This window comes from Bacillus rossius, chromosome 17, assembly GCF_032445375.1.
Source record: "Bacillus rossius redtenbacheri isolate Brsri chromosome 17, Brsri_v3, whole genome shotgun sequence".
In the NCBI taxonomy this organism is placed as follows: domain Eukaryota; kingdom Metazoa; phylum Arthropoda; class Insecta; order Phasmatodea; family Bacillidae; genus Bacillus; species Bacillus rossius.
In genome coordinates, this window is record NC_086344.1 from 16,005,593 (window position 1) to 16,031,570 (window position 25,978).

General features: G+C 40.7%; 2 protein-coding genes across 4 annotated transcripts in view; both read right to left on the reverse strand.

The window, feature by feature from the left end:
• LOC134540603 (apolipoprotein D-like) overlaps positions 1-5,559 on the reverse strand; it is a 28,106-nt gene extending 22,547 nt beyond the window's left edge. Inside the window, exon 1 of one of the 2 annotated variants that reach the window (XM_063383435.1) lies at positions 4,786-5,559. The gene's annotated coding sequence lies outside the window, so the exon portion shown is untranslated. Of the gene's footprint in view, positions 1-3,926 lie in introns of both variants that reach the window. The other variant, XM_063383436.1, reaches the window with a different exon arrangement.
• A 3,166-nt stretch (positions 5,560-8,725) lies between these two features.
• LOC134540551 (lazarillo protein-like) lies at positions 8,726-22,711 on the reverse strand. 2 transcript variants are annotated; one of them, XM_063383365.1, is made up of 6 exons: positions 22,584-22,711; positions 19,024-19,157; positions 16,990-17,117; positions 15,337-15,425; positions 11,601-11,693; positions 8,726-9,068 (listed from the first exon to the last, which is right to left on the reverse strand). In XM_063383365.1, the coding sequence occupies exons 2-6, from the start codon at positions 19,150-19,152 to the stop codon at positions 8,935-8,937; spliced, it is 573 nt and encodes a 190-aa protein (XP_063239435.1). In that variant the 5' UTR covers positions 19,153-19,157; positions 22,584-22,711; the 3' UTR covers positions 8,726-8,934. The 2 variants fall into 2 exon arrangements, with proteins under 2 accessions (XP_063239435.1, XP_063239433.1); XM_063383363.1 differs by having other exon boundaries at positions 19,024-19,178.
• Positions 22,712-25,978: the final 3,267 nt, after the last annotated feature.

Consider the following 25,978-nt stretch of genomic DNA (forward strand, 5'->3'; position numbering starts at 1 on the left):
ACAAGCCAGGTGCAATTACTTGTGTTGTACACGCGGGCCGCGGCTACGAAACTTCTGAAATGTAAATACTTCTCCTAGTTCTCCTCGAATTACATAGAATGCGCGCTCGGTGTCCACTGTTCACTCCACTCGGCAGGCGCACGGAATAATAGCCGCCGTCCGCCAGGTAGCACTACTGTGTAGTGTTTACTCTTACTGTTTACTCATCAGTTTACTGTTCTAATGAGTACACGAGTACAGCCTGTGTTTGTTACGTGGATCACTCATTAATTAATTATCATTTTATTTTCACTAGTTGACAGTTGTTATAGTTCGTTAATTGCTGTATATATCTGTCTGTAGGATGTATAAATAGGTGATTAAAATTAAAAAGCCGGATCCCGAAAAGGATTACTCGATGACTTATATGCCGTAAAACGGGGTGTCTTTAGCCACCCTGAGGTGACTTTATACCACATAAAGAAAAAAGTTTAAATTCAACTAATTTAATACTTATTATGTTAATTCATATTTATTATTTATGTGTTCGATAGATACACAAACTATTAAGTGAAAAATATGTATGAGTCCCAATAATTATATTTTTTTATGTTGGTAATACTGCTTGTTTACTTACTTGTTACATTGCATGGAATTTTTTTTTTATCTGAAACTTTTATCTGCCGTTTAACCTAGTTATAATGCTGTGGGCTTGGTAAGTGTTTAATTCCATTATTTATTTGTTTGACTTAAGGTTTTAGTAACACATTTTCATTTATTCTTTCATTTGTTTGTCATACTAGCCTTTTACCAAAAATATGTCTTTAAAATAGCTATTTGGGGTGTCTTTGTCCTGAGACAAAGTCACCCCATACTGATAATATTTTAATTGGATTTTTAAAAAAATATTTTTTTGTGTAATGTGTGCATTCTACATGAACAATAACTTTATTATTTCATTATTTCCTACTTTACTGTTGCAGAAGAAGCGACACCATCATAAAATGCCACGTGTGTACAAAAAAAGGTGGGAAGTAGGAACTACTGCAACTACACCTCAGAGACACTTGAAAAATACCTTCATGCAGTGAGAAATGGCACTGTCAGCCAACGAAAAGCCTAAAGAATGTACAAAATTCCTATAGCCAAATTAAAAAATAAATTAAAGAACAAGCACGGAAGAACTGCGGGGGGTCAGAAAGTTTTTTCTGACAATGAGGAGGAAATTTTTGTTCAACACCTGATTAAATTGTCAGAATTTGGTTTCCCTGTGACTGAAGATGATTTCCGACAAATGGTCAAGCAGTACATAAACAAGAAGGGGGCAAATATTTCTTGCTTTAAAGACAACACACCAGGGGCAGATTGGGTAAAGCGATTCTTAAGGGATCACCATGAGGTCAGCGTTCGAATAGCTCAGAATGTAAAGAGTGCAAGGGCAGGTGTTTCAGCCGAAACATTATCAAATTACATTGACCATTTGAAGCAGGAGATAGATGGTGTTCCACCATCTAATATCTGGAATTATGATGAGTCCAACCTTACCGACAATCCTGGAAACAAAAAAGCCATTTGCAGGAGGGGCATGAAGTACCCTGATCGAGTTTGCAACTTCAGCAAAACATCAACATCAGTGATGTTTTGTGGGAGTGCAGAGGGAAAGCTGCTACCTCCATACATAGTTTTTAAAGCTGAACACATGTTGTCATCCTGGATTGTTGATGGTCCAAGTGGAGCAAGATACAACCGGTCAAAATCTGGTTGGTTTGATTCGACAATTTTCGAGGATTGGTTTCAGTCATTGTTTCTTCCTGCTGTGAGGCACTTACAAGGACCCCTATTTCTTGTTGGTGACAACCTTTCTTCACACATCAGCATGGATGTTTTGAAGATTTGTGAAGAGAAAAATATCAAATTCATATGTTTGCCCCCCAATGCAACACATATTACGCAACCACTTGACGTGGCTGTGTTTGCCCCGATGAAGCGTACCTGGCGCAAGATTTTATCGGAGTGGCGGGAGACGTTAGAAGGACACAAATACGCCACTATTCCCAAAGAAAAATTACCAGCACTGCTGAAGAAACTGATGCTACATTTGGAGGTGAGTATTGCAGCAAACCTTCAAGCAGGCTTTGAGAAATGTGGCATTTACCCACTCAGCAAGCAGAAGTTGCTTGAAAGGCTTCCAAATCCTGATGTTGTAGACCCTGATTTGATAGGTGCTGCTTACATGGAATCACTTGAGTCCAACAGGAAGGAGATAATTGGTGATGCACCTCGCCAGAGAAGAAGGAAGCTCACTATAACTCCTGGACGAAGAATTAGTGTCGTTGATGTACTACCTTCTGTTTCAGCACCACCACAACCATCCACATCACAGAAGAGAAGAGCTCAGCGACTCATCTCTGAAGACTCATCAGATGAAGACTCTATAATGGTCATGAATTCGTGTTTTGGCATTTATTCTTCTGAAGATGATTCCAATGACTCTACTCCGCAACAAAAGGAGATAACACAGCAGCAAAATATTGAAGACATTTGTGCAATTTATGACTTTGTGATCGTGCTGTACAATGGCAACAAGTACCCTGGCAAGATTGTGCAATTTGACAACGATGGTCCCACAGTCCTATGCCTTGAAAAGGGGAATACATCATGGCATTGGCCACAACACAAAGATGAGATGCACTACAACTGGGATAGCGTTTCGAAGAAAATACCACCACCAAAACCAGTCTCAAAAAGGAGGAATAATATGTTCTTGGTTCCCTAACTTGATATTTTTGAGTGAAATTTTCTTCTTCTGAATATGGCATTCTTTATTCGCTGTGTTATTCATTCTGATGTGTTATTTATGTTGGTATAATTTATCAGCTTTTTTTTTTTTAAATTGTCAGTGTCTTTGAAAAATTTGCTGAAAACCTACAATTATGTCATTAAAAGTTATAATTATTATGTATTCTTGCCTCACAAACATGTTTACTTAGGTTAATAAACATTGTTTTACCAACTGAAAGGGTCATTTGTCTCACATGTAAGTTTTCAATTGTTGGGATAAAGTCACCCCACCTCAAGGTGACTTTATCCCATTATTTAAAAAATTAATAAAGTTAAGGGGAAAAATTTAAAAAAAGGAAATACACTGTGAAATCGATTCCTCAGAATTCCTACTGTAAGAATAAAATGTTACTTTAAATATATTATTATTATTAGTATTATTATTATTTCATACATTTATTTTAAAAATAAAGAAAGAAGTGGCAAAAAACGAGCCAAAGTCACCCCGCTTTAGGCTCGGGTCCGTGAATGATAGGGCTGTTGTGTAATCTGGCACCACCACTACTGAAGTCCTGCGCACGCCTATGGTGCTTAGCCTTGAAATTGTAATCAAGCTGCATTCATATTGTTACAGCCTATCTGGGGAGAACCGTGTTCGTAAGGGATAGACCAATAAAGTTTAATTACAGTTTTATTAATTACCAATATATACATTACTAATAAATAATTGTACTTAAAAATGCCCTATCACCAATCACTGGCTCTTAAAAATGTATATTTGCAAGTCACTCAATGTCTGTCAAGTTCGCACTCCTTACTGGAGCTAGGCTTCACAAGTTATTCCCGGGCAGAGCCCAGCCTAGCCTCACCACCTCCACCTCCTAGGTATGAACCCGTTAGGGTATACCAGGAGCACTACTTTTATCTTACTAACCATCCGGACACACACCGACTTTAGTGCGTGCCATGGATGGTTTTGCCAAATGAATGGCGTAAAATACCATTCTGTGGACCTTTAACGGAAATAACTTATCCGTTCTGTGTTCACCGCCGTGCCAGCAGCCAGAATAAAACTTTGTCAAGAGTTGCATGAAATCCCTTTTCCCTGTTGTGTCCACACATAAAATGTACACGGCGGTGGTTGTTATAAAACTTTGCTTACATACCACGTGAGATCTCTTGCATGCCACTGTGACAAGACGGTTGCCTGTACCTGTCACAGCGACATGTAAGGGCGCTTATCTCACCGCCATTCGGGTGTTTATTCTCTTCCATCTTGTCTTATTTTTAAAACCATTCTTAGTCCTTCAGTCACATCTACAGCATAATTCCATCACCTGCTGTCTGTTTCCGTTCATTCCATTCTGTTACTAACTTCTTTGTCCATCAATAAAGAAGCTCCTTCTGATTGTCTTTAATGTAAAAACAGCCACAGAAGTTGTCACTTATAAAATCATCTTGTTTCTTGTCGTGTTTCGTGGTAAGCTGGACCGCATTGAGGATTAGCTATTGTCTCTTAACGAGCTTGTGTTGCCCCCCGTGTAGAGGAAACAAGGGAGATCATTAGAGCGACACATGAAAACTGTGTTGTGAGAGTAGCAAATTGTATTAACATGAATAAAGAATGCAACAGAACAATAAACATGCTAATACGACACACTCAGATTGTTTTCTAGTGGGATTATTCTTTCTCGGATTTGTCACACCTGAATACGACTTCTGGCTGTCAACACACAAATAGGGCATATGTCAACAATTAGCATTACACAAAAAATGACCGCGTATTTGACTGATACAAAAGAATAGAAAATCTCTGGAGTTCTTTATCTCTCTTTCTTCTAGACACCAATAGCGAGTCACAATATACATTATATAAGAAAAATTACAAAAGAATATTGACTTGGTTTTCCCAATATATTGTTGTGTTTTAACAGTTTTAGTTTCAAAGACATCTGGTGACTTATAACAAAATCCACGTGTGATAGAGCCCTCGTGCTACTGGGTCCAATACGGCCGGACACTCACTTCAACACTCGGTGGGTCGTCCTTTCCCGGGCGTTGCTAGCCGAGTCACCACTGCAGGTAGCGCACTGGCCATTCAGCGCCCTCCTACCCTAATGACGCCGTGGATGGACTTCGTCGGTGCGCTGTTGTCTCGGAACCGGAAGTTCCCTTGAGGACCGCGAAGAGAGTTGCGAAGGACAGGCCACGAATACCCTGGGCTGGGATGTCGAGCTGTCCGCCCCTGGCACAAACCTTCTAGTGTCTCGAAAGTTCAAACTGCACACTCATATATGATGTGCGTGTGAATACTGGTGTACTCCAGTCTAAAGTTGGTAGTTGTCTCTCACTTCCCTCGGTTTGCCTGTCTCTGTCTGACCACACCGTCATCCACACGCACTTGCCTGTATCATTACCCACTGTTATTGTCCGTCTCTGTCTCGGACACACTATTACCAAGGGCCCTCCTCAACAACTTTCCCAACGAGTCTCTTGGTTGCCACACAGGCGACACTCTACTCGCTGTTGAATACCTCGGCACTAGTCTTTGCGTTTAGGCATTACTCCTCTGCGAATTGGGCTAAGTCCAACTGACGTCAAAATGACTTAAGTCCAGCTTACCCATCGTGGAGGCCAAGTCCCATTACAGGCTTAGGTGTTTGTTCGGGTAGAGTGACGGTCTTCTAGGTGGTCCAGGCAGGGTGGCGGCAGGTCTCCTTGTGGCGGTGCAGCGCTTCCGCTGGTCGCTGAAGCGCCGATGTCGGGGGTTTATATACCACTTGCTTCGCCTTCCCGTATGTTCTCCGACCATCCAGAAGCTCGCGGTCACTCCTTCGCTCTGGATGGTCGGAGGGGAGGGAGGTCGTGTGATCAGTCACGTGGTTACCCCTTCCACTGCGCGGCTCTGGCGGGGGCGCGATCACGTGAAGCGCCTGTTGGGCTGTACCCCTGCTACACATGGGTGTAGCGCGGGTGGCAGTCACATCAGGTGCAAGTGTCACTTCATGTGTAACCACTTCGTTGGAGTATGCTTAGCTACCACAACATTTGTAGCCATTAAAAGGCTTTGTATGGTCGAACACGAAACGACCGTAGGTTCTCTCGCTTTCTTCTTGACTTCATTGAAGTCGATGGTAATCCTGGTTCTCAAAGTTTGTGCGCAGTAGGTGCTTTAATTCTTCACTTCTAAGGGAATATTAGTTCTTGCTAGAAGATGTTGATCTAAGATGGCCATGTTCGGGAAGTTAATACGATCCCCATCATCCAAACTGCGCACAATCTCAGGTGTAGCATCATTTTGGATGTCCCTTTCATCCAAGAATGCTAGTCTCAAGTCAAACTCCAATTGATTGTAGACTGAGCTAGGCTCAACAGTGGTTCGCCCCTCACCTCGCGCCTGTCCTCACACACACACAGTCTCGCGCCGCTCAGTCGCACTCTCACGATCCTGTCGCTCCGCGTCGCGCTACTTTCGAGCGGGTCTCTCACTCTCTTCGTCGATGTCGCACTTCCCTTCACTCTCGGAACTCTCGGAACTCTCGGAACTCTCGGAACTCTCGGGACTCCCTCGGAGGCCAGTGCCGCTGCTTACTTGGGGCGCCCTTCTCATAACCGACGAGAGCGGACGTGACTAAGCTAGTGAACTAAATTGTTTTTATTCACTCTCTAGTAATCAAATGTACCGACCAGTTCCTGCAGATTTTATGTGAAGTCATCAAACAGAATGGTATGTTTAAAGAGTTAACTCAGTCCGTGTTGGGGCATGCTTGCCCTTCGCACGTGCGTGAGGGGTGCAAGGTTGAGTTTGTTCACAGATTTTAGGACTCTCATGAGACCATGATTAGTTGCATTAACTCTTATCATGGACCACTCCCAAGTTTTACAGTTGGGATTAGTTTGAAGTGATTTAGTAGAAATGTTTTGGGAAGTTTGTTTCTCATGACAGGCCAGCACTAAGAGTATGCGTCGGCTCTTCAGATACTGGGAGAACTCGGAGCCCTAGCTAGTGAAGTTGAGAACAGATTGCTTGCCACGTGGGATTGCGCATATCACTTTCCTGTAACTTCGGCTCATTTATGAGCACCGGGCGTGGCAGCTCAACAGTTAAAGCGGATCAGAGTTGCTTCGACTTCGAATTTGCAGTCCATAACACACGTTATGGTTTGGGGGGGGGGGGGGTGGACGAAGCCCAGCCTAGTGCACCAGTTCCGGATGATAAGAGGCAGCATCCAGCGAAGCTCTTGGATGTTAGACAGGTGCAGCCCGGGGTGTGTTGTGTCAACTTCAGCTGGCACAGACACCTCGCTTTGGACTGCCTCCAACCGATGGTACCAGTTGCACATCGTCGGTGTTTTCGATATAACTTTCCCGGGCAGGATCGGGTGTCATATCCAGGAGAACGTGTTTGTTACGCTCATGTAAGTGGTGTACACAGCACTTGCACCAAAAATACACTCACTTTTTACAAAGTTGAGGTCAACTATATTTATGGTCGGGAATGGCCTGCGCTTATGGATACGGGTTCCTTTCATAGTGTCGTCAATTGGCAGCTATATGAAAGTTTGATTGGGGATTTTCTGCATCTTCACCACTCTTTGTCACTCGACTATGAGTGTGCGTGGTGAATAGAAAAGTGTTAGAGACCGAAGTTTCAGTTTGTCTGCACCTGAAAATAGGACGATATTTTGTTGAGCTTTGCCTTTGAGTTGTCTCTGCCCTAAGGACGATGATCATCCTGGGTTTGAACTTTTTAAGTCGGATCTATTGTGCAATGGATGCTGCCAAGTGTTGCTTACGGTTACACGTCGCCCTTGGAAAGACCATACCTTTGTGTGCAAATGCCAGTCTGTTTTCTATGAACTCTCCTGATGGTAGATCGAGGCTGCTCAATTAAGTGTTATGATCGAAATGTATGCAGATATGTTAACAAAGAATCTGTGGAAGTGTAACTTGCTCTCGTACGGATTCCATGTTGGATGATTTTCTGGTTAAGGTTTCTCACCACCACTAGCCTCTGCCTAAACTTAAAATCATGTGTGCAATCATCGACTTCTTGTTGCATAACGGAGTTATTTCTCCATTTACATCGGAGTACAGGATGCCGACCTTCCTTATGGCGAGAAAGGAGCTGGGTGAATTCAGATTGGTGCATTCTTACACACGTCAACTAGCTTATTATATTTGACCTGTTCCTGATGCCCACAGTAGAGAGCTCTTTCCAAAATCTGGGAATGCTCAATTTTTTTCTATCCACCAGTGTCACGTTCAATCTGACTGCAGAGATTTTTTTTTTGTTTGTCTTTTCTACTCCCTGGAGCCACCATGTGTATAATCATGTACTTCTCCAACTTTCCTTTGGCTCCCAAGCTTTGTCTCGAGTCTTGTACCATGTCTTAGGTGATTTGAAATTTCAATTTGTGTTTAATTATATTGATGACATAATTGTCTACAGCAACATGTGTGACGAGCACTTGAACCATCATAGACGAGAGTTTGACAGACTATCTAATCATTCCATTAGCAGATCGAAATTTTAAAATTTCACAATGAAATGCTCCAATAAAAGCGAGAAAAAAAATTGAAAATATACTAAAGCCTGGATTTGGACCTGAATTTTGACAAAGCGATTTTTATTAAAATACTGCCCATCTTGTTAAATTCTAAACTATCAATACAATCAGGTTTCCCTTTGTATTTGTGAACTTTGGTTTGCACTATCCTCCACAAATAGCAGCTCAGTGGTTATATCTATTCGTTTCATGTGACTTCCATTCCATTCACGAAATTTATCCAACGAATGGACGTAAACTGAGAGCTAAAATGTTTACACTTCAAAATTAAACTGTGTACATTAAAATATTAAAATAAAATTGGGTTATCATCTAAAATAATAATAATAATAGTGGAATTCCTTTTCCGTTTCTTAAGTAAAGGTTAAATATACTGAGTAACAAAACAACAAACATTATTTTAAGTAAATTTTATTTTGTCTTTGTACAAATGAGAAGCTTTTCATCACTGTGTTGTGTTATGCATGAGTGTTAACATGTTAACGGAAGGCGGAGCAGGAAAGGAAAGGTCTTTGTCGTTCTTCTGCACGCATACCTGGGACTGCGCGACTGGTTGTGGTGTCGAGGTCGTGTTTGGACTGGGAAGCGAGTCTTCGACGGGGCCCTAGTTGCCGTGGCAGTTCTGCGGCGTGCGGTTGTACGGGAGGCTGCTGAGGCCCCGGGACTGCAGCACCTGGTCCACGGCCCACAGCACGCCAGCGCTGGGCTCCTTCTGGCGCGTCAGCACCCACGAGAACTCTGCGGCACCCACAACCCTCACACACTCAACCCTGCCCCAGGACACACATGCTTGGCTTGCATGACGCTCTACCACTGCCTGTGTCAAGCAACTTCTTTTTTTCTTTTTTCTTTTTTGACGTGCCAACGTCTAATAAATCGATGAACGCCGGCTCCACGCACGAAAAAGTGTCCCATAACGCACATTGTCCCGTTATGCTGTGTCCCATTACGCTCATTGTACGCTTACGCCGCATCTATCTCTCTTCCACACCAATTTTTTTAAAGTGAAACTTCTTTACTGAGGGGGCAACAATCTTCGAGCATTACGAAAATTCCGATCGCACGAGGGGAATAGTCAGGTGCGTGGTGGGGGAACCGGTAGAGCTGGAGAGTGTGTCAGCGGCGACGCCACTCCAACGCATGCGCTAGCGGTCGAATGGGAATACGGCAAGGGGGGGAATAGGTATGTAGCGGAGCATGCTGTATGCTGGTTGTAACGGCCGGAAGAGGAGATAGCAGGGGAGAGAGAGAAATGACGCAGCAGTGATGATACATAATTCTTGTAATGCTGCTTGTGTTTGTCTACTTTTCATTTTTCGTAACGGCTGAAGATTGACGCTGCCATATTTCTTATTTTATTCAAATAACCTACAATTAACTTATTCGTGTGGAAGAAAGTTATTGAATTAGGCAATCGAGTTTATTCATTATCATTCATTTTTATGTGGATAGTTTGATCGAAAGTGAAAATAATTTATCTCTACCTATACCTAAAAGGAAAGAAGTTTTACTTCTGTCGTGCGTGGACCCCGTCCGATCAATTTTTTTTATTTTACACGGTTTGTCTTGGTAAAAATTCAAGATTGCAAACTATACTTTGTAAAACTCTAACACTGACAGACAACGCACAGCTTAAATCGGTAGGTTAGAAGAAAGAAATTTTGCATAGGAGTTCCTTATATAACGTAGGCGAGCAATAAGAACATATTTTTCAAAATTATTTATCTAAGGGGGTTTAATAGGGGATGAAAGTTTAGGAAATCCCATATCGGGCACAATGTAAATGTTTTGTCTTAGGAAACATATTGTGTTCTTCGGTGCTGTCGTCGTTGTGTTATCCATTATACCTGTTTATATTTTTACGTTCGTGTGTTTGCTGCGTTGTACAGGGTCTGTTGTATGACTGCAATTACTGTTCTTGTTGAAAATGTCTCGTCGTTGTTAACCCACTGCGTTCGTATGTGCTGTTATTTATTCATGACTAAATTCCTCTTAAAGAATTATTGTGCTGTCTTATTGTATTGTGCTGTGTTAGTTTCTGCTGGCGTCGTGTTGCCCGTTATGCCCTGTTTTAGTTTCACTGACATCAGCTGGCTTAGGCTTGTTCTCTTATTTTGCATTCTTGAAGTTTTTTTTTTCCATGACAGACTGTGTAAAACTGTAATGACGTATGTCCAAAACATCTTATTAAATCGTGATTCCCCATTGCACGAACCATTCAAAGAACGTGTCAAGTAACTGAACTTGGATTTGAGAAACTTCTCGAAATTTCTGCAAACGGTCTACGTACCCTTGTGTTCCGGTTTTTGTTTGGTCAACAGTATTTGCAAAAACAATTTTAGGTGATTAACAGTTTTTGTAAAGCCCGTTACACAATGGCACAGAAACAGAGCTGGATCACGTAAACGGAGACATATATACCGGAACGTTTCACTATTGTAACAAATATAAACTGCTGAGATTTCATTTCAAAGTAATGAAGTATTAATTTAATTTAAACAATATATTGTTCTTCGAGATAATAGCACGGGGAGAATTTACATTCATAATAAAATCAAACTATAAGGTAACAATAGAAAACTATACATTCTTGTACTTTAAACAATTTTTAACTTATTTAGAACATGAACTTAAATGGCTACCATCGCAGCCAAATACTCGGCTTCTATTGGTCGCACAGAGTAACGTAAATGCAATAGTTGAGCATTGGCGAGCTGATCCGTACGGGTCAGTCTCCGTCTGCGTGCTGTCGTGGAAACTCTGTTCCGTGAGATCCGTCTACGTTTACGTGATCCGTCTCCCGTTTCCACGCCATTGTAGAATGGACCTGAGCTATACGGTGATAATTCGTGAGGCATCTTTGTGCCCAGCTGATGGTATGTGCCATGTATGTAGAGTATCCAAAAAAAAAAAAGTGGGGGGTTGTCCGTAATGTCTGTTTACGGACGATAATTTTACGTTACAACGTCATAAGAAAACATTGATGGATAATTGCATACTTTTTAATTTTCAAATATTATTTAAAGTTTTTGCAAATTTTATTTAACCTGTTTGATATTATAGAAGATTTTCTCGCACGGAGGTTGGCCGGTTCTTGCACGCTCGGCTCAGGCGGAACGTGACAATTATTCGTGCGTGCAGCCGGCGTTCATCGATTTACTATAAGACGTTATCACGTCAAAAAAAAAAAGGGTGTTAGTTAAGTGTTCACGTTGCGCAGACAGTTTCAAAGGATTTCCGAAAGCGCGTTTGAGTAAAGCGGGTACTTACGCATGCTGGTGGAGCCCAGATCTAGGCAAGACCACACTACGGTGTAGTTGGCGTAGTCCGTGGAGAGGACCAAGTACGGGCGCCAGACGTTACCTGCGACACAACCAGTCCATCCTCAGTCGGAGGGGGTTGGCCAAAAATGCCGGGTAAGAATCCGAACCCAGTATTATTGCGAACACTATTTCGTAGCGATACAGATGTTTTCATGTGAATTTCGTGCAATTTTATGTGAATATTTCTGTTCCAATTACAAAAATTAAAAAAATTGGTTGTCTGTAAAGTAGGTTTACGGACGATAGTTTAACGTGACAACGTCATAACAAAACATTGATGAAATTATTGCATACTTTTATGAATAAAATTGAATCGTTTTTATTGAATTATCACTATTTTGTATGGATACAAAGAAGGAGTGAAATGAAATCTACAATTTAATTGATAAATGTATTTTTATTTGCACTCATTAATTCAAATATGTTTATTACTTTAACGAAGAGATTATTTTAACTATAACTTTTCTACATGTTTGCTATTTAACTTCTTCCAATCTGTGTTATTCTGTTAAGGATAGGACGATGATAGGAAAAGTAGGAAACGAATGGGAGTGTTTCAAGTTTAATGTGCCTCGAAAAAGTCAAATCGATGGTTTTTCCAATCGAGTGGAAGAGGGATATATGCGGCGCAAGCGTACAATGAGTGTAACGGGACACAGCGTAACGGGACAATGTGCGTTACGGGACACTTTTTCGTGCGTGCAGCCGGCGTTCGTCGATTTATTAGACGTTGTCACGTCAAAAAAAATACTGTGTACCGAATAGAACGAACTTCTCGTATGTTAACCGGTGACTGCCTGAAATTGGAGCATTTGACCTCCACGGCGCTGCTATCGGCCAATGGCGTGCTGCCTGATGCTCGGGAAATTAAAGTTGGCACGATACTGTGTGCAGTTGTAACTTTGCAGGCTTGCAACCCGGACACATATGTTTTTTTTTCTTTTCTTTTATATTGCTTATTTTGACATTGCCCAACCATTGTAGGCCTGTGAGAATTCTAGATTATTTTTTATGCAAATCGAATATAAAATCGAATGTTTAAATTACTCGCAAAGTCGTATCGAATTGAGAATATTGTTGGCAAAGTGGTATTACGCTTATTTTAAAAAATACAGGATTGAAGTAAAAATAATAATAATCGTTTAACGTTTGTAATGTTTGACCAAGTTTTTAACCGATTTGGCCGTATATATAATATCATTAAATAAAAATTATTAAATAACCATGCTTTCTATTGATTTCTTTAAGCAACCAACTTGGTTCTACATGAGCTAATCTTGGGCTTCCAATGATTTGAAACTTTGCAGCAAACGCGATGCTTCACATCAAAACAGAAACTTGAAATGAAATGAAATAGAACATTTCCAGGCGAAGTCAAATGCTAAATATATAAACTCTTGAGTTGACTATGGTTTTGGGGTCTGTGGACCATGAAACAAAAAACTATATAAAAATTTTACTGAAGTCGCACCATAGTAATGGCTACACTAAGTAGTATTTCTTCGAAATATGCCTAAAAGAGCATCGATTATTTCGTTTAGTTGAAGTTTCACGCATGCCTACCTATCATAGAACAATGAGTAAGATATAGAAGTGCTAAACTTTCAGTGGAAACTGAAACCATGTTTTGCGCGAAATGTGGTGCTGTTGGGTGGGCCTGTAACTACTATCAAAACTACTTGACTACTTATTGCTTAGTTAATGGAAATTAAAAGTTTTTTTTCCCTAACCTAACTAATAACTAAGTGTATTTGGGAGAGGTCTGGGTAGGGAAGACTCTAAGTGCATCTCAGGCCAAAGCCCATACGCTCTAAGCATGCAGGTTGTGAACCATGCAGGAGAGGTAGCATGCATCATGTGCTAGGAGGGGCATTGGTAAGCCATGGCAACGTTTTAGCCATGACTAACTTCCCTCACTGACTATTCTAGATTAAAAATTAGCTATGTTGGGCCCAGGTAAAACCTGCATAGACACAAGGAAAACCCTGGGCATTGACATGCGGGATGCAAAATTTCATGCATTAATTACAAGCAGGTTGGTTACAGGAAACAGAAGGATGATTCTGGAAGAAGGTGCGTGAAGTCGAGTTCCCGAGCACGTGGGTTCAAGTTCCTCCCGTGATCCCGCCAAAGAAACAAATTTTAAATAAAACCTTAGACGGTAACCCAGTATCACAGACATCCACACACAAACTCTTATTTCACGACAAGAGGTAGTGGGTGGCACTCCGCGGCCTGGATATGAAAATTAAATAAGAAATACAATTTAATAATTTAAACAGGAGATTTACCAAGAATTTAAAATTTAAATTATAAATAAGCCTAAGTAGCCGCACCGGCCACAATCTCCCCGGCAGAAAAAAACTGAGCTCAATGGCAATCATCCTAAGCAAAAAGAAACAAAGTTTATCTTTACAGCAATCAACTTGTGTAAAATCAGAACATGATCACAGGAAAATACTCAAAAACACTATAAGAATCACAAGATAGAACAAAAGACAGAAACATTGGCTTTCACAAATAAGTTAACTAACTGCAAGTAAACAAAGTAGGTCAGTCCAAAGAAATACTAAGGGATACAAACTTGCCGCTAATACTGAAAACACTTAACTAGTAGCCTAAATAAAAGGCAGCTAAATTAGTCACTTTACATTCTCCTTACATATGGTTTCAAATGGCTAATGTGTGCTTTGCGTACTCTACTAACATTATCTCCTTCCTGCAGCAGCACCGTTACTGGTCCCAAAAACTTAAGTATGGTATAAGGGCCCCCAAAACTTTTTTCTAGTTTAGCTGATTTGAAAGTAGCTTTATTACTTTGAGCAAACTCTCGACATAGAACTTCATCTCCTATCACATATGGATTGGGTTTCCTATCTTTATTATATTGTTTACTTATTTTCCGACGGTATTTTTCCAAATTCTCAGCGGTTTCTTTCCATCTACCTTCTAACAGCCTATAGGACTACTGACCTTCAAACAGTCCGCTTCGACCCCCCCAGCAATTCAAGAGGGGATGTGGGATGCTCCTGCACAATAAAAGTTCTGCTGGCATAAACTTAGTGCCACTATGTAGAGTCATATTGAAACCCATATTCAAAAGAGGTATTTTACTGTCCCACGTCCTTTGCTCACGCTGATGAAATATAGTCAGGGCTGTCTTAACATTCTTATTCAAGCGCTCGACTAAATTTGGATTAGGATAGTACGAACTTGTAGTGAGGTGTTTTATGCCCCAATTCAAGCACATGGTATTGAATATTTTTCCTACAAAATAACTAGCATTATCTGTCACAATTTGCTCCGCCCTCCAAACTTACCCCACACTCACTCCTGTAAGGATTTCACAATATGTTGCGCTTTCATGTGTCTTAAAGTTAGCAGCAAACAAAACCTTGTGAAGCCGTCTACCAAAATCAAAAGGCAATTATTTCCCGAAACAGAGCGAGGTAAAGGTCCAAAAATATCAATATAAACCCTTTCCCATGGCCTTTGTAATCGTTCAACTGAATATTCCCCCACTTTACTGTTATGGGGTTGTTTAACGCTGTTGCTGTTGTTTATTTTTATTTGACCGCCCACAGAGTGTCGGGGACGGAGTCTTTCCTTGCTCGCAGTGGACGGAAGGGCTTCACTAAGCAAACAGTCTGAGCAGCTGTGAAGAGAGATGAGGGCAGGCTGACCTGAGACGGGGAAGGACGTCATCAACTTGCCCTCTCCGGCGGTGCTGTTCAGTCGAGCCGAACCCACCACTTCGTTCTTTTCTCCAGTTCTGGAACAGCGTTCGAGCACTCTTGTGAACTAGTCCCTTCCGGAATTTAAAAGGAAAAAAAAATAATGGGGTGTGGCTGTGTCTTGGACACGATTGGGTGTTGTACGTGAATACATGTAGGTAACAGCAAATATTTTCTACACAAAATATAAAATATGCTATTTTTTATTTTAATGCCATATATTCACTGTAACTATTTTACACTAAAGTTTTATATAAGCAATCGATAGATTTTGACGAGAGCTGACGATTGAAACTCGATGGAACATCGTAGCTTCTCCGAGTCAAAAGTTATACTTAATATAAAATCTCGAAATGCAGCATAAATGACCTCAAAATGGCGGCGCTTCCCACTCTACCGCGCGCTATGCGTCACAGTCCTCACTTGGTGTAACGAATTCTTTGATCCTTTAGCTGTCCAGTGGTGTAATTAAATTTTGGGATGGAGATGATAGATATGTAGCTGCAACACCAAACTGTATCCCCCGATTTTGTTATCATTCGTTTTTTTTTTTTAAATTGCCTTCCACTATGGAAGCAATTTTAAAGACGTATTGACGTAAAAAAAACATGCGCGCGAAAACAGAATTAGAAAATGACACCAATTCAGCTACATAAGGTTCCAAAGATATATTTTCGGACATATTATTGTAATCCTTAGTAGGCAACATCAGTGTATTTCCTCCATATTACAACAGCCGTCATACACAGAAACGGTAGGAATTGTGTTCCCAGGTACAGTCTGTATTTCAAACCAGTTTGCACATGTGCAAGTATGTCTTTCATCCGAACTTGACATGTTTGTTTCGTGCATTTATTAACGTCTTGACGAAATCAAACAATTGACTTTGAGAACCGACATATTAAAACAATTAAATAAAAGTAAACAAAATAAAAAATGTCCAGTTTTTTCTCAAACAAAATTATAACTTAAAAATTGTATGTGTAAATGTTAGAGTAGTACTGAAATACTACTATTTCCTGAGATTTTAAAGTGACAAAGAATTTTCATTTAAAAATTTCAAAAATTCAATTTGATAGTTTTACTGTGTATTTATTATCTGCTGTTTTTACTGCGTATTACCTGCTTCTTTTACCGCGCATTATCTGCTGCTTTTACTGAGTATTATGTGCTACTTTTACTGTGTATTATCTGCTGCTTTTACCGTGTATTTTGTTTGCTACTTTTACTGCGTATTATCTGTTGCTTTTACCGCGCATTATCTGCTACTTTTACTGAATAGCATGTGCTACTTTTACTGCGTATTATCTTCTGCTTTTACCGCGCATTATCTGCTGGTTTTACTGGTATCATGTGCTACTTTTACTCCGTATTATCTGCTGCTTTAACCATGTATTTTTTTGCTACTTGTACTGCGTATTATCTGCTGCTTTTACCGCGCATTATCTGCTGCTTTTAATTTTTACTAAGTATCATGTGCTACTTTTACTGCGTATTATCTGCTGCTTTAACTGTGTATATATTTTTTTGCTAGTATTAGGTACTGCATATTAGCTGCTACATTTACGCTCTCGTGTTGTTTGCTCAGTGCTGGTGTCTCACCGCGGGTCGTACTCTGTGTTGCGGACTACGACGCCGCCCGTCTGGCCGACATAGTACTCGGCGGTGTTGCAGACGCCCGTCGCCTTGCTGAAGTTGAGCTTCTGGTACTCGTACCACTTGCCCAGGTACTGCAACACACCACACGCCGTCCAGCCGCACGTGCACGCAGTGCCACCAAGTACAGTTGCCGTTCCTGTTACGTTACTATCCATGTGTAACATCTTTGCTTTCTGTGCGCGCCTTTTTCGGCGAGAGTAAATTGGGAAGCCCAAGATGTACATCAAGTTCTGTCCCTGCCCGAACACGCCCGAATATTCACCTTCGGCCAACCTCCGGTTTATTAATGTAGCTATACTAACCTAACTAATCGTCCATAGTGTTTTAAAGTTTTCTAATGTAGCTAACCTAACCGACCACTTTTAATATTTGAATTCATTTTTACCTGCGCAAAAATAAAACAAATCCCGAGGTTGGCCGAAGGTGAATATTCGGGCGTGTTCGGGCAGAGGCAGAACTTGATGGACATCTTAGGCTTCTCGAGTAAATTCGGGAATGGCACGAAATTTGCGTGGAACGGAAGTGTGTAATCACGGTGCTGCCATCTGAGGCGGACGGCGTGAACCAAAGTTCACAAATACAAATGGAAGCCTCACAGTGTTGACTGTTTACAGTGTTGACTTTTAACAGGATGGGCAAGATCTAATGAAATTACTTTTTTTAAATGTTATTATTGAAAATCAGAACCAAAGTAGAGGTTCATTATTATTTCAATTCGTTTTCGCTTTTATCGGAGCCGTTTCATTTATAGTTGAACCTTTTGCCCTGAAAATAGAATGATTTGATAGTCAACGTAGTTGATCCGACAGCGAGTTATAGTGGCGAATGCGGAATCTATGTGTGATTGGTAGGGACCTGAAAAATTTGCGGTTTCGATGACCTCCAGGATACTCTACACAGTCCTCTGTACACTCGGGAAAATAACGCCAGTTCGTTGGCTGCCGACTCGTGAGTCGTCTCAACTGGCATTGCCCATGATTCGTTACTTCTTCGGTTGAGGGTTTCTCATTGGGCCAGAGTCACCCAGACGAAAAGTGAGCCAATAGCAAAAGCAGCTTAAAGGTATACATGTATGAATTTCAGACTATCGCGAAATGAATCTGCGAATTTTTCCGGTCTCTTAGTGATTGGCGTCAAAAAAATGTAGTTTAAAACACAATTTTCATATATTTATCACCACTCGGCATTATTTTTTTTTTAAGAATTCTACATTACATTTTGTGTTTAAGTTACGTATTATCAGGGGCGTAGGAACCGGGGAGGACAGGGGGGACGTGTCCCCCTGAACTTTTTGGGTGGAGGGGACTGTCCCCCCCCAACTTTCTAGACCGTGATATTTTTATTTTATAATATTATTCTGCCCAACTTTATTTGTAATTTCTTCAATCTCAAATTTTATCTTAAGGAAACAATAATAATTTTAACATCGATGTATCCAATGGTTAAATACAAAAACTGCTTAAAAAGCGCTATTTTGCACTTTTAAATCAAAATTTTCCGGTGGAGGAATGGGTTTACATGACATCAAAATCATTATTTGTCCCCCCCCCCCCCCCCAACTTTATGAACACAGCTACGCCAATGCGTATTATAAGTAGAGACCTGTAAAATTTGCGATTTCAAATCCCTAAAGGATAGACTCCATGATCCTCGATGCACTCGTGCAAATTACATCTGCTGATTGGTTACCGACTCGTAACACCTGTTGACTGGAATGATCGTGATTCGCTAATTCTTCTGTTAAAGATTTCTCATTGGCCCAGAGTCCTTCAGATAAACTGTGGCCCAAATCACTGAAGCAAAATAATGTCAAAATTATATGGACTATCCTATCGCGAAATGAATTCGCGAATTTTACAGGTCTCTAATTATAAGTGTATGTGCAACATGAAAACACGTGAATTTTGCTCATTACCGAGGTTAGATGTTGCACATCGCTGGCGAGTACTGAAAGACTTGTAAGCAATAGATAGATACCAATTTGAAGTTGAAGTTGTGGACGACCTGGTGCTGGGGACAGCTGCCGGCGACAGACACTTGCGCCCAGACCACGGGCCTCGCCGCAGCCAATAGCAGAAGAGGAACCAGCACACTAGCCAATGCCATCGCAACTAGACAGCACACGAGGAGTACTGTCATATGTCAACACACACACAACACACATTGCTAGAGACTGGAAAAATTCGCACTTTGGATGACCTCCAGGATGGACCCCACCATCCCCTACACACTCGGGCAAATGCCACCTGCTCATTGGCTACTGACTCGTGTCACCTGTCAACTGGGACGCTTGCGAATCGATACTTATTTGGTTGAATTTTTTTTCATTGGCTCAAAGTCCTTCAGATAAACTGTGAGCCAATCAGAGAAGCAATTTTAAGGTACAGTTGTTTGGATTCTATCATATCGTGAAATGAATCCGCGAATTTTTCCGGTCTCTACACATTGTTCCCTGTTTTAAAACAACAAAAAAAAAAACTCACGAGGGTTTCGATTCTCCAAGGGGTTATTTGCAGTTGTGGGTTTCTGACTCGAAGATGAATGTCGGACTGAAGATAGAAACACTCGCCATCTTCCGAAACGTCAAAAGTTTCTCGTTCAAGTAAACTTTCTGCGCTCGTCTGCGCTGACATTCTGCGCATGCGCGTGTGTATCTGTCACTGTGTTAGTTTGTGCTGTATTTACTGATTCGATTAGGTATATAGCATGTCAATGCTGTTCATGTTCTTTCGTCTTTGGCTTTGTAATTTGTCTCGACTCTGTGTTGTTGTTTATGTAGTATTCCACTTAAAGAATTTTCTCCATGATCTAAGTCTTCTTTGTTTACCGAATAACTGGAGACACGGAAATGTCACTGATATTTTTACATCAGGCTAAAATTCACGATAGTAGGTCTACGTGTAGAAATGTGGAAATCACTCGGATTATTCGGTCGCAAGGTAGAGTGAAAACACGAATGACTTTGCCTTTCTTTGATGATTGGCTCACAATTCCCTCGAAACTGCCCTCTACGACTGTGAGCCAGTCAGCAACTAGCTAGCAGTAGACTGGCTGAATCACGTAGACCTACTCCACAGAAAGGGAGTGTCTGCAGAAAGTAATCAGCCAATATAGGAAAGCATATTTGTGCAGAGTGTATATAGGATTGTGAAGATTAGACTGATGGTGCCAAAAGAATCCGTGAAATTTCCGCCACACTATTCGATCCGATGTTGTTCCTCTTTACTCGTTCTTTTTTGCTCGTTTAGAAAAGTTTATCTGAGACGACAAATCTAATTCAGTGACGCTAGTACAATATTCACACACATGGTGGAATTGGTTATGTATGTATGTACCTAATTGAAATAATGGACACATGAGGTTTGTTTGACTCAAGGTATCTCGTGCTCCTCGGGACTTGAAAGAGTTGGGAGCAAGTTGACCTGAGGGCAATAAGAGTCGGTAACTTTTAATACACGAAGAAAACGCTATTTGTTGTAAAACAATGATGGCGGAAAATATAGCAGACATCGTGAGAAATTTGTTTGGAAACGAAAATTCATCTGAAGATGAATACCATATATTACCATATATTAGACTACAAATTATGAGAGAGCTTGATGAAGGTAAAAAATATAAATATTGCTTTTTGACTTTAAACCGCCTGTTATGTATTAGCTAACCTGTACTAGGAAACGATTGCAAATCTTTTGATTGTTAAATAAAGGACGCCGAATAAGTTATATTGAAATGTTTTTCCGCTTCAATGTCGTCATCTATTAAAATATTACCGTCATCACCAAATGTAGCTTGATAACATATTGACTCCATCGTCAAAGTCGCGCCAAAACAACCAGCAGACGACTTGCCCTCGCAACTCTTCATCGAGAGGAGGAGCATCGAGAGCATGACCTGAGTGACCTGAGAGCAACTTGCCCCCGCGAGTAGAACGACCATCCGCCATGCTGCTTCCGGAAAAGGGCGCCCCGAGAGTTGACAGGTCAAAAATAGACCTCGAGTCAAACAAACCTATGGCTACGATTTGACTTAAAAATGGTAACATTTAACCTCATAACCTAGAATCCGTACACAATTCATAATCGAGGATATTTAACTTTAATATATTAATAGGCTACTAGATCATGTAATGCTAATCCATCATCCATTTCAAGCCACCAAACTTGCTTTCCAGTAAGAAAATATATTCATAAACCATAAATAATTATTATTAATGTAGTATAATAGCAAAAGTTAACCAGAAACACATTAGAATAATCAATTTCCGAAATCTTAAAACAAAATAAACATTTTAATAAGAGTTTTTTTTCTTGCAATGTTTTATCAGTATTTTTATCATTTATTAACATTATGCTAGTAATTTAGTATTTCCTTTTCTACTGTGCTCTAATAGGTGCTTCCCTTAATTTATATATATATATATCTATATATATATCTGTTAGGTCTTAAGTCATCATATGGTTCGCACAAAACCGTCAAAATTCCTACACGACAATCATAAACCATCCCACTAGTATACATAGTCATATGTTAAGTATATGACTAATTCTTAATTCATAATTCTTGTTTCTTAGTCGTAAACCCACCTTTACAACTGTCTCGTTGTTGTCAGCCCACTGTTTGTGCTGTGATGCAACAGTTGTACATATAGAAAACTTTGAGACGTATTAATTTGTATATTTGTTTTAGCAACATATTAGCTGATTGTTTGCACACAATGGTTTGCAGGAAGTGCAAAACTATATTAACTGGTGTACAATGGTGAAGAGATGCAGTGCAGGTAATACTGCGCAGTAACAGGAGTAGAACTGGAGTTAAGAGCGGTATTCCAAGACATTCGAGTAAGGTAGCGAATAAGCACTACCTTGTTGGGATACAACCGTAACTTAAATCGCGGACCGTATTACAGAACGTGCCCTTTAACCCAATCCCTGTTATGTAATGAAAAAGCAACCATTTTAATAAACTGTGCCCTGCGCAAGGCCAGAAACTGATTTCAACGCATTCTGGCGGACGTTTGGCAACCATCGATACATTTGCTGCGCCAAATATCCTACAGATAGCAGCACTATCGTGTGAATTAAATGGGGTAAATTTAATTTTCTCAAGAACTTTTAAAGTTGCGATTATTTGTTTTTAGAAACGTTAAAGTATACAAAATGTATTCCAGGATAGTTTCGCTTTTATAAAGTTTAATTTGGCACATCAACACGCTTGGTACATCTCCTGATGATCACAAAAATGACCATGTACGAGTTAATGGCGCCAGATATGGTTCAGCCATCTGGACGAAATCGACGAAAAAAAGTGAGCTCTGAGCATGCGCGTAATTTGGGCAACATAACTGCAACTGATAGGACACCAAAATCTGTTGCCCGTGTCCTATCGTGCACTAGGAATATGTTTAGGGAAAAGGTGTTGCATACCCAACACCTAAACCCTTATTTTTGTGTCTTGGAATATCGGCCTTAAGTGTCTTGCCAACAGAGGAAATAGTCAAGTGGCCAATGCAAGTTGAAAAAATGACCAAGTTCTCTTACCTGCTTGTTCCTTCCCTTCAGAGATAGACTATCGTTCTGTAATGGAAGGTTGAGCTTCTGAGAGCTTTACAGCTCGTTTATATAGTAGATGTTGGTTGCACCACAAAATGGATGGCAGTTCCAAGCATGTACTCTCATCCCGGTGAGTGCAGTTATATAAGTGTTATGTAAACGATGTTGGCATGAGTTCTTCGCTCGCTTATCTCGCTCTGACCACAGACTGATATATCTCACTGTCATGCCTGAGCAAATGCCAAGGCACCTCGCTTGTTATGGACACAAGGAACGTCTTCATACATTGCCACGAATCCGTGCATCAAGGAAACAAGTGGTCACAGGAAGGCTAAATTCCTCAGTGACAATCGAACCAAATTGCGAAAATCTTCAGCGTATAGAAGTGGCATAGTACTGCATTATATTTACCGGTTAGTTTTTGTTGGGTGTATCTGTATTTGAAGAAAATTTTCAACTCGAGCAATACCCTTTTCATCAATGGTGTATTCACAGAAATGTTACGAAATCCTAGATAAAGATAGGTTCGGGAGTTTAAATTTCCTTGATTGACAATAACGGATTTGATGCACCAAACTGATAACCTTAAACTTGTTACTTCACCATTACCATTAAAAAACTCTGCGGCCAAGAGCGAAAAAAAGCAAAATATTAGTATTACATCTTCTGACTTGGCCTTTTAATTTAATGCCCCAACCGTGCCCCGAGGTCACTTTTCTTAGGGCAGCCAACCGTGAACGTCTCTGGTCAGCGACTCTCCTGACTTACGCGAGAATTATAAGACCGCCGATAAATCATTTGGAATGTAGTCTACTACAGTAAAGGCCTCAAGTGCCGATTTACTATTTATAGCTTTTAGTCTGCCCTAAGTAGTCGCAAGTTAATTTTTTTTTCTTCTTCCAACTTTCTTCGTATCCATAATGGTTTCCAAAGCCAACCGTGTGCTACCGCGTCGGTCTACGAGGCGGCAGCCAGGCAGCTGAATTCTCCCCGCAGTGGTGAGTGTTTTTAATGTTTTTACCCCTTTTCCACCAATCCCGGTGGCGAATTCCGCCACCCTACCTAATGCCTGCATCAGAGGTAATTCGTACCGAATGTCCTTTGTTGCAGTGCGGGTTCGAGAACACCTCTGGAACCAAGTTCATCCTAGAACATCCCACATCGAGATTTTGGCCCAGCAGTTTCACAACACTCGGTGAAATGCCTTCGTCATTTTGCTATCTCTCTCTTCTCATCGTCTGCAGCTCGCTATGCTTGACCGCCAATATATATCAAGTCTACCTACCACCCATGCCACTTTATATAAGTTTTAATTTTTTAATTTTTTTTATTGTTTTATTTCATATTTCAGAACTTTAAATTTTTAATTTCAAGTGCTATCCAATGCAACGAAATTTTTTTGTGTAATTATATGTTAACCTTCATAAGTAACCCTGTTGAGGCCCGGGCCGATTGTCAATTGTTTTTCACCTTTTTTAATAATGTTGTCTTAAATTTGTAATATGCAAACCATATAACAATTATGAAAGCACTGTCAACATAAAATAGAAAATAAATTTTGAATCAGAATAAATCGAATAGCTCGCCAACCAAACCTCGACTTCTCATTTATAAGCCTTACGATCCTCTCCGTCATCTGTAAGTCCACAGGGGCGGTAATAAATCTTGTTCACCCTCCTTAGTGCCCCTCTGAAGTATTATTGACATATTTTTATTATAAGTTTATCTTTTCAGTACGTTTCCAAATTTTTGTATCTTAGAATAGTGTCTATAAGAAATTACTTAATAGTAATTAGTGCACAAAGGAGAGGTGTAACAAGGTCTCGACAATTGGAGGTTCTCCTCCATGAACTTACGCTATGTGGTCATATTTTAATTTTTTTCCTAACCTAACTAAAACTAAGTGTGTGTGGGAGGATTCTGGGAGGGAGACTAAGCGCGTCCCAGGCCGAAGCCTATATGCTCTAATTATGCAGGGTGTTAGCCATGCAGGAGAGGTAGCATGCATCATGTGCTAGGAGGGGATTGGCCAGCCATGGCAGCGATTGGCAGCATGACTAACTCCCATCACTGACTATTCTAAAATAAAAATTGATGATTTGTGCCCAGGTAAAACCTGCATAGACACAATGAAAACCCTGGGCACAGTCGTGCGGGGTGCAAAGGTCATGCATTAATATCAGGCAGGTTGAATACAGGAAACAGAAGAATGTATCTGGAAGAAGAGTTGTACAGAGTAGAAAAGAGTCTACCATGCAGGGGGTTGGGGGCATGGACATTGCTGTCCGCATTGGTTTGGGAGGTACTGGTTGTTTCGGGGGCGACTTTTTGTCGTTTTCCATTGGTCTTGGTCACGGGCGGACGGGAGCTCATGACGCATCGCACACTCTGTCCAGGAGGGGGAGTGTTGGGTAGGGGAGGGGGAGACAATGTCAGCCACCCTCCCCTCCCTGCATAAGCGCGCGGGAAGAAGACGTCAAACCGTCGCATCGTGACGTCAGCACGTCGTAGTTACGTCACCGCGAGGCGTGCAAATTTTCGGCAAAAAATGTTTTTTTTTTTTTTTTTTACGTGAATACGTCTTTAAAATTGCTTCCATAGTGGAATGCAATACAAAAAATGAATGATAACAAAATTGGAGGATACAGTTTGGTGTTGCAGCTACATATCTATCATTTCCATCCAAAATGTATTTATGCCACTGGATAGCTAAAGGATCAAAGAATTCGTTATGCTAAGTGAGGACTCTGACGCATCGCGCGCGGTGGAGGGGGAAGCGCCGCCATTTTGAGGTCATTTTGCTCCATTTCGAGATCTCCATTTAGTATAACTTTTGACTCGGAGAAGCGACGACGTTCGTTTGATTTCAATCGTCAGCTCTCGTAAAAAAAATTCGTTTGCATGTATAAAACATTAGCGTTAAATAGTTATAGTGAATATACATGGTGTTAAAATTAAAAATAGAAAATAGTCAAAAATATATAATGTCGGCCTACACACGACTTCTTAGTGTTTAAACATGATTATAACATACATAAAATGGAGTATTTTATATTTTGTATAGAAAATATTACCTGTTACGTACACGTATTCACGTACAATTCACGGCCGTGTCCATGACACAGCCGCACCCCATTTTTTTTTAAGTGAAACTTCTTTATGGCCGATTAGATGACGTTAGAGGACAATAAAATTTTGAAATATAGGTAGTTGGTGCACTCGATGACGCAGAGCGGGGCGCTGGATGGCACACTCACATTATAGCATACTTGCGCTCAGTCGTACACCGACGTTTCACGTGTAACACAATTTTATTATTTTTAACTTCCCTTTATTGCCGAGAATCCTTGTGATCATCCAAGGCGAGTTCGTAATAACCGCTT

What these genes read in the sequence shown, in the direction of transcription:
- LOC134540551 (XM_063383365.1), bottom strand. Translation starts at nt 19,152, where the DNA reads ATGGCATTGGCTAGTGTGCTGGTTCCTCTTCTGCTATTGGCTGCGGCG. An exon ending in AACACAGAGTACGACCCGCG is followed by an intron (nt 15,426 to 16,989) that starts GTGAGACACCAG and finishes ACGCTGTTCCAG; the next exon opens with AACTGGAGAAAAGAACGAAG. An exon ending in GACGTCCTTCCCCGTCTCAG is followed by an intron (nt 11,694 to 15,336) that starts GTCAGCCTGCCC and finishes GTTGTGTCGCAG; the next exon opens with GTAACGTCTGGCGCCCGTAC.